Genomic DNA, 8,311 nt, shown 5'->3' on the forward strand with positions numbered 1-8,311 from the left:
CGAGACAAAATACTGAAAAGGCTGTAAATATCTTACAGGACTCCATTAACTCGACTTACAAGAAAAACTGTCCTTCATTAGAAATGTAAGATACAGGACAGGGTGTACTAACCCTGCCCTATAGCTTAATTGAATACTAATCTTTCTAAATTAAGAAAGTTCATATAAGCTCTTAAATAAAGAAATGAAATCAGGTTTGGAACAACACTGGGAGTTCTATAACGATGCCTAAAGGAACTACAAATCTGCATTGAAAAAGTTAGCAGAAGTTCTGTGGGAAAATACAACATCTCCCTATAGCAACTAGACTTCTGCGATAGCTAGGGTATGGACTAAACAAAACAGTCGACAATACTACTAATAGGTGACATGTTCACTAATAATGATAATGATACAGTATTATATTTGCTGATCACACATTTTCCTGGCTCTGAAATTAATAACAAAGAATAGTCACATGATACACAGGACAAATGAGTGATCTGTGCTGATTGGAAACTAACCAAGAGAGTGATAACCCCAAGTAAAATAAGATAGTGAATAAAAGTCTTTGGAAGTTTCAAAGCTGCAAGCTGTGATCAAATTTTTCCTGCACTTTTGCAAGAAGGATTAGAGCTAATCGTTCCCCATCATTGCAAAATATTTAGAGCATGCCTTGCCTATGGTTATCAATCGGAAAACAAGCGTAATGTTAAGGTGCTGTTTATACCCAAATCAAACCAAACTAACTATTATGAAGCAAAATCCTACAGACCAATAAGTCTCACTTCATTTATTCTTAAGACTATGGAGAAACTTATTGACAAGTATATCATAGAGGGGCCTCCGAAGGAAAATCCTTTAAACGAAAACCAACATGCATATCAAACAGGAAAATCTACTGATACAGCTTTACACTGCCTAATCACCAAAATAGGAAAAGCTGTAGACAATAAAATGTTTTCCACAAATATTCTGGATATCGAAGAGGCTTTTGACAATAAAGAGGCTTCCTTCAATACTATTGTATCAATCTGCACAACAGTACGGGATAGATCCTTTTATAATTAAATAGATAGAAAATATGCTGAAAGATCGCTTTATCTTGGGAGAGCTCAATGAAAAGATATCCAGGAGTGTTAAACAAGTATGTCCACAAGCGGTGGTTCTATCTCCCCTCTTATGGTGTCTAGTATTGGACTCAATTATTAAGAAGGTTAACAAATATTGCTATACATAAGCCTATACGGATGACTTAGATAGTAGCATTGGGTAAATTCTCAGATACAATTATAGACCTAGCACAACATATATATATATATATATAAATATAAGGTGTAGTAATTATTATCTATCTGTTGATCCAAATAAAGAGGAGATAGTTAGGTTCAATAGGAGGAAAACAGGATTATCTGTGATATTAACAACGAAATATGTATGCTCAATAATTGTAATCGATGCCCTGAACCTGAAAATCTCATATGTTAAAATTAGTTAAGCAGCTACTAATTATTAAAATACATCATTTCATTTCAAAAGCTCAGTCTACGAACTTACGTAAAAAAAAAACTCTTGCTGTAAATGAGTGTATTATGTTAGGCGACTTTTCTGAGAATTTCACGTTTGTGATCCAGAATGAAGTTCAAAGCTGCCACTGGATAAATTCTCAAGCGACCTTACATCTTTACATAATTTACTATAAAGATAACTTAATTGATTCATTACTAACAAAAGTATTTTGTATTATTAGTGATTATTTGACACAAAATACAGATCCAGTTTATGTTTATCAATCTCATTTAATTAAAAAAAATAAAAGATTACATGCCAAAATAAAAAAAGTTCACTATTTTACTGACGGAGCTAGCAGCCAGTATAAAAATTATAAAAATATGGCCATTTTTTGTTATCACACAGCATATTTTGGATTAGAAGCAGAATGGAACTTTTTTGCGACCACACATGGTAAGAGTCCAAACCCGAGAAGATCCCGCCTTTTGGGATCCGGCTAACGGGGGAGGCCACATCACGTTGTGAATCAGCTCTTGATTAATTTCGGGCTGATTCACAACGTGGTGGTGTGAATTATAGACGGCGTGAACCACCCTGAAGCAATACCTCGCGGTAGTTCCAGGGCGGTCCACAGCATGCCGGCAGTAGTATTGGTTTGAAAAAATAAATGGTAAGAGTCCATGTGATGGTATAGGTGGTACAGTTAAGCGATTGGTTTGTAAGGCTAGTTTTGCAAAGAACCTCGAATAATATTCTAACGTTAAGATCAATGTTCGATTATTGTAAATTAAATATGAAAGGAATTGAGTTCTTATATATAAATTCTTTAGAGGTACTTTCACTTGAACACCACTTAGGTGAACGATATAAAACTGCAAAAAAATGTTCTGCTATTCGTCAACATCACAGTTTTAGAATTATAAGAAAACTTCAAAGTCCACCGATTCCACTACTATAAAGCTTTTGTAAATTATAAGCACAAAATAATTAGGTATGATATAATTAGAAATAAAAATTATATTTATCTATAATATATAAATAGAATAAATTATATTTTAGAATAAATTAAAAGGAAAATTATAATAAAAATTATTCTTTATTACACTCAAAAATATAACACATTTTGTTATATTTTTCGATTAATAAATTTATCTAAAATACATAATATTTGAAAAAATTACGACTTTAAAATTAGTTAATTATAATAGTATGCAGTATTTTATTATCGTGCAGAATAAATGCAAAAAATTTAAATTAAATATTGAAAATTACGTAGTTTGTAAATTTTCCATAAAACGTAAATTAAACATTTTGAAACTCCATAAGTGGTGTTAAAATTATTTCTCAATCATCAAATTTTCACCGGAAATTTTAATTTCTTAAAGATTACTATGTAAATTTGAAACTCAAATAACATCACTAAAAGTTACTGAAAAAAAAAAAAATTAATTAAAAAATTTTTTGACGTACAAATTTTGCTATTAAAATACTGCAATATATAAAAAATTCAAATAAAAATAAAAATGTTAATAAAAAATTATAAACTTAAGAATAAAATTTAAATATTATTTAAAATGAGTAAAACAGTGCTAGTTTCACAGTAATATCTTATTTGAATGTAAAGTTTATAGGATCTAGAACATTAAGTGTTTTTTTCATGTTTTTAATTATAAAAATTGCGCTATCTGGTAAAAAAAAACAATTAAAAATAAAGAATTATTTTTATTGTCAATGACCTTTAAGAATTCTATGATAAAATTTTAAACATTTCTGAACTATAGCAGCAGTTACATTAGGTGATTTCACATGGAATGACCCTTATACAATATATTAAAACAAATAAACTTGTATTATATACAATCAAATCTTATCATTAATTAATATTCTTTACTTATTGAGTACAGTTTCCATTTAACACATTCTATATCATGAAAAACCCATTGATTATTAAGTCANTCTATTTAACACATCCTATATCATGAAAAACCCATTGATTATTAAGTCATCCTTCCTATTTGAAAGATACCTTTCCACTTTTAACTCTTATCTTAGTACTTGATTTTTAATGATCTTAATAAGTTTTCAAAACATTATGAAACCTATATATAAAGCTATATTTAAAAGAATTTAATATTCTAGGCGAAACAAAAAAATAGATTAAATATTGTCAGTCTATCATAATGGGTAAGATTTAAGTTTTTAGTATGGAATATTGTATAATTTTTATAAAGCTTACAAAACCACAAAAAATCATAGAAAAATAGCATAGAAAAAAACTTTGCCCTTTTTATGAGTTTTCATATTTTATGTATTTTAATTACTTTACATATTTATTATTTAATATTGTAACAAATATTATTATACATAATTTTATTTAGTAAACATTATTTATGCACTATATTTAAAGATAATATATAATGTACAATACTATTATACATATATAGGTATACTTAGCTTTTTATTAGCATCAATATTAGCAATTGGGTCACTTGGATATGAAAATGACGATAATCTGATTTTCATTGGAAAAAAATGGGTATTTCTAATTAGTGGATCAAGCGGTTGGGATAACTATAGACATCAGGTAAAATCATTCAATAAATGTATGAAGTTGTATATATTTGCACTACCATTATATATTATAATTTGAAATTATTGCCATGTAATATTGTATCTTCGTTTGATTCTTATAAAAATAAAACAATCATAATTGATTATACATAATAACCCAATGTTTTTTAATTTGATTCAGATGAATATTTAATTATTTATAAAATAATGAACTCATTTTATAATGTTTTACTTATTTAAATAGGCAGATATAGCTCATGCATATCAAATTGTTAAAAGAAATGGAATTCCAGATGAAAATATAATTGTCATGATGGCAGATGATGTAGCAAATCACACAAAGTATTTTAATTACAAAATAATAAAATAATTATCTCGTAAATAATACCAAATATCCATTATGAACTTTATTCTATCTTTCAGCAATCCGGTGCCAGGAACTTTAATTAATCAGCCTGATGGAGTCGATGTCTATAAAGGAATAAAAATTGATTACTCAGGCAAAGTAAGTAGAGAATAATACTACTTGTCTGTATTTTGAATAAGTAAATTTAACTGTGCCAAACACATTATCTTAGGATGTAAATAGCGAAAATTTTTTAAATGTCCTGAAAGGTCATAAAAGTGCTATGAAAGGAAAAGGTTCTGAAAGAGTTATTGAAAGGTATATATTGATAATTTTTTTAACAATTGTTGCTTTAAATTATTTATTATTTATAACATTTTCTTCTATAATTTAAAATGTCTGTTATAGTCGTAAACATGATCACGTTTTTGTTAATTTTGTCGATCACGGGAGCAATGGTATTTTGGGATTCCCTGATACTTTTTTATATGCCGATGATTTGATTATGACTTTAAAAGAAATGCATGCTAAACGTCGCTACCGAAAGGTAATATTTACTAGAAGGTTTTCGCTTAAAGAGGTCTTTAAGTTATTTTTTTATTTACTAATAACACTTTTTTTTTAAAGTTATTAAAGGGACAAATTTTATTATATTATTATATTTTTTCTTAAGATGGTATTGTTCATTGAAGCATGCAACGCAGGTTCGATGTTTGATGGATTGATTGACGATGATACAAAAAGTGAATTTTTTTACGATCATATCAATAACATTAATTTTATTCCTTTTTTTTATATTTTTAGTCATTGCAGTTACTGCATCAGGTCCCAGAGAATGTTCATATGCATGTTATTGTGACGAAAGTGAATACCATACGTGTCTGGGAGACTTATTTAATGTAAAATGGATGGAAAATTTAGACCAAGTAAGAAACAATTATTTGATAAATACTTTTCTTATTTTTAGTTATTATTTAATTTTTTTAACAGACTATTTTCGATGTGTCGACAAAATCAAAGACAATATTGAGAGATTTTGAAGAAATTCGAACAAACGTGACTAATAGTAACGTAATGGTATACGGTGACTTTCATGTAGGTTTCGAAAAACTTTCTAAGTTTATAGGATACAACGTGCAAAGAAATTCACAAGGAGTAATTAATTATGTACATCATCACCCGATAAAAGCAGGAGTAAGAAAAAACTTTATTGGTTTTCAAAATAATCAGTTAAAATAAAAAATATTTTTTTATCTAGTCTTTAATATCCAATCGCAATATACCAGAAATTATTTTAAATCGTAAACTTGCGAATTCCAAGAACATTCAAGAAATCAAATCATTAATGCAGAAAATTAATCATAGGAATCAAGTTAGTATTGATAATTCATATAATTCTATCTAAAATTTGTTAGACGATTAAACAATAAAACATTTGTGATAATAAAATTGAAAGATCTTAATTTTATCATTTTTTTCCTCAGATGAAACAAGTTATTGATGCAATATTTTTTAAAATGTACAATCGTATTGTTGAAGCATTACCTGCATTGTCTTTTAAAATAGGAACAATAGAAACACCAGCTCCTTTAAAATTATCGATTGATGTATTCCCGTGTTATAAAAATATAATTAACACGATTTCTTCAAATTGTTTTTCACTTGCAAAGGTAAGACTAGTGAAACAATCGAATTCTTCAAGATATATATAAATATGATTGATTACTTAGTAATCGTTAAAAATTATTTAATTTGTAATCTTAAGAAGAAAATTTATATCTTTTTCATTTTTGTTTAAAAAAAAATAGAAAATGAATTGTTTATTAATGGTCTTGTGTAGATGGATTTATAAACACATATTAGAGAATTTTTCTAATTTTCTATAAGAATATCAAAAACTTATCTTAATTATTTAATATTTTTTCAGAATCCATATGTGCTTAAGAAGTTAAAAATTTTGTCTAACATGTGTGTGGTTGATAGCAATATTGACAAAATTATCGTCGTAATAATCAATGATGTTTGCTCAATTACAAATATACCAAACGGATTGGTGAATATCCAGTGAAAAACAATACATAAAATAAGTAGACTTATAAGATATATAAGTTTTAAAAATTACTACTTGTGTGTGTTTACTTTTATTATTATTATAAAAAATCTAGTCAACACAGGCCATTTTGAATACATTTTAGTATATTAATACAATAATTTTTTATGTGTAGCATAATTTAAAATGTGTTTCTTTTCATTTCCTATTTTTATATCACTGGTGTTCGCAAGGGGGAGTTAATTGGCAAGTTTGACATTGCCATCATTAAATAGAAAATTTTATGAGAATTAATAAAATTGTATTGTTAAGATAAATATGCAGTTAGGAAGTTTTATAATGACTATTTATAGTAAATTTATCAGAATAACTCAATATTATTTTGTATTTTTATCGTAATAGATAACTTAAATAGAAGTAATAGTAATCATTTCCTAGTAACTTCTAGTGTTTAAAAAGATTCTGCAATTGAAATATTCAGAACTTAATTTTTTTTAATGATTTACTTTAACTAAATGAACCAATCAAAACAAAGTTGTTAAAAAGATTTACTCCATTGAGCGTATTATAAAATTTGATTATGATTGTAAAAATCCATAGTTAATTCAGGAGAAACTAACTATCATTTTTTAGCTTCGATGCGAAGCTGAGAAGGTATTGGTTTTACTATGATGTGTTTTTTTTTTTTTTTTTTTTTTGTGTCTGTTACCACTTTTTCTCAGCTCTCACCGAACCGATTTCTTTCAACGATACGTCAAAAGATCAAAAATCGTATCTAGTCGAAGACATTACCCTTCAAAATTGTAAAAATATCTCTCGTTCCCCGTAAATGGGGGAAACCTCCAAAAAAATTACAAATTTAAAAATCGCTAATTTTTGAAATTTTTTCAATTTTTTTTACTAAAAACTGCCGTAACTTTTTCAAAAATGAACATATCAATATAATTTTTTTTTATATAGATGCTTGATGTCTTTACCTATCATTTGGTATATTTTTTTTGTAAATTTGACACTTAACCTGCCCACAGGGGGGGATTTAAAATGACAACTTTTTCACAAAAAATTAACTTTTTCAACTTAACTTTTGAAAATGTTCCGGAAGGTCTGACACTTTTATATATATCTTAAATTAAAGCTAATGTAATGTACTTTAATTTGAAAAAAAAAAATTTGACCTCTGGACTTGTCTTCATGGTGAAAACGGCTACCGAATGCTATTTTTGTGTGAAAATACTCGATTTAATAATTTACACTTTTTACTTTAAAGTGCTATAACTTTTTAAAAAATGTATGGAGCAATACAATTTTTTCATGAGAAGTAGTATTTATATACATCTTTCATTGGACATACTTTTTTTTTAAATCAGACTATTTCCCTATATATGGGGGGGCTTCAAATATAAAAAATGCATATAGAAAGTAGAACTTTTTCAACTTAACTTTTGAAAGTGTTCCGGAAGGTCTGACACTTTTATATATATCTTAAATTAAAGCTAATGTAATATACTTTAATTTGAAAAAAAAAAATTTGACCTCTGGACTTGTCTTCATGGTGAAAACGGCTACCGAATGCTATTTTTGTGTGAAAATTTTCGATTTTATAATTTACATTTTTTACTTTAAAGTGCTATAACTTTTTAAAAAATGTATGGAGCAATACAATTTTTTCATGAGAAGTAGTATTTATATACATCTTTCATTGGGTATACTTTTTTTTTAAAGCAGACCATTTCCCTATATATGGGGGGGCTTAAAATATAAAAAATGCATATAGAATGTAGAACTTTTTCAACTTAACTTTTGAAAATGTTCCGGAAGGTCTGACACTTTTATATATATCTTAAATTAAAGCT

The 8,311-nt window shown here is 27.1% G+C and overlaps 2 protein-coding genes and 1 long non-coding RNA gene across 3 annotated transcripts in view; 1 reads left to right on the forward strand and 2 right to left on the reverse strand.

The window, feature by feature from the left end:
- LOC126897561 (MFS-type transporter SLC18B1-like) overlaps positions 1-8,311 on the reverse strand; it is a 60,003-nt gene that overhangs the window by 30,364 nt on the left and 21,328 nt on the right.
- On the forward strand, positions 3,531-6,638 carry LOC126897566 (legumain-like). The gene is made up of 12 exons (XM_050671267.1): positions 3,531-3,675; positions 3,936-4,075; positions 4,307-4,404; positions 4,486-4,567; positions 4,641-4,726; positions 4,817-4,955; positions 5,082-5,151; positions 5,213-5,334; positions 5,399-5,602; positions 5,667-5,780; positions 5,893-6,078; positions 6,336-6,638. Exons 1-12 carry the CDS (start codon positions 3,672-3,674, stop codon positions 6,474-6,476), a joined length of 1,386 nt encoding a protein of 461 aa, XP_050527224.1. The 5' UTR covers positions 3,531-3,671; the 3' UTR covers positions 6,477-6,638.
- Positions 7,477-8,087, reverse strand: LOC126897579 (uncharacterized). The gene is made up of 2 exons (XR_007702132.1): positions 7,992-8,087; positions 7,477-7,633 (listed from the first exon to the last, which is right to left on the reverse strand). It is a non-coding gene; the product is annotated as an uncharacterized LOC126897579 (long non-coding RNA).

Source organism: Daktulosphaira vitifoliae, unplaced genomic scaffold (genome assembly GCF_025091365.1).
Source record: "Daktulosphaira vitifoliae isolate Bord-2020 unplaced genomic scaffold, ASM2509136v1 Scaffold_2, whole genome shotgun sequence".
NCBI classification, from domain to species: Eukaryota; Metazoa; Arthropoda; class Insecta; order Hemiptera; family Phylloxeridae; genus Daktulosphaira; species Daktulosphaira vitifoliae.

Excerpts from the sequence above, each read along its gene's own strand:
- LOC126897566 (XM_050671267.1), top strand. Across the intron at positions 4,076-4,306 it reads GGGATAACTATAGACATCAG|GCAGATATAGCTCATGCATA; the intron begins GTAAAATCATTC and ends TTATTTAAATAG. Across the intron at positions 4,727-4,816 it reads TCTGAAAGAGTTATTGAAAG|TCGTAAACATGATCACGTTT; the intron begins GTATATATTGAT and ends TGTCTGTTATAG.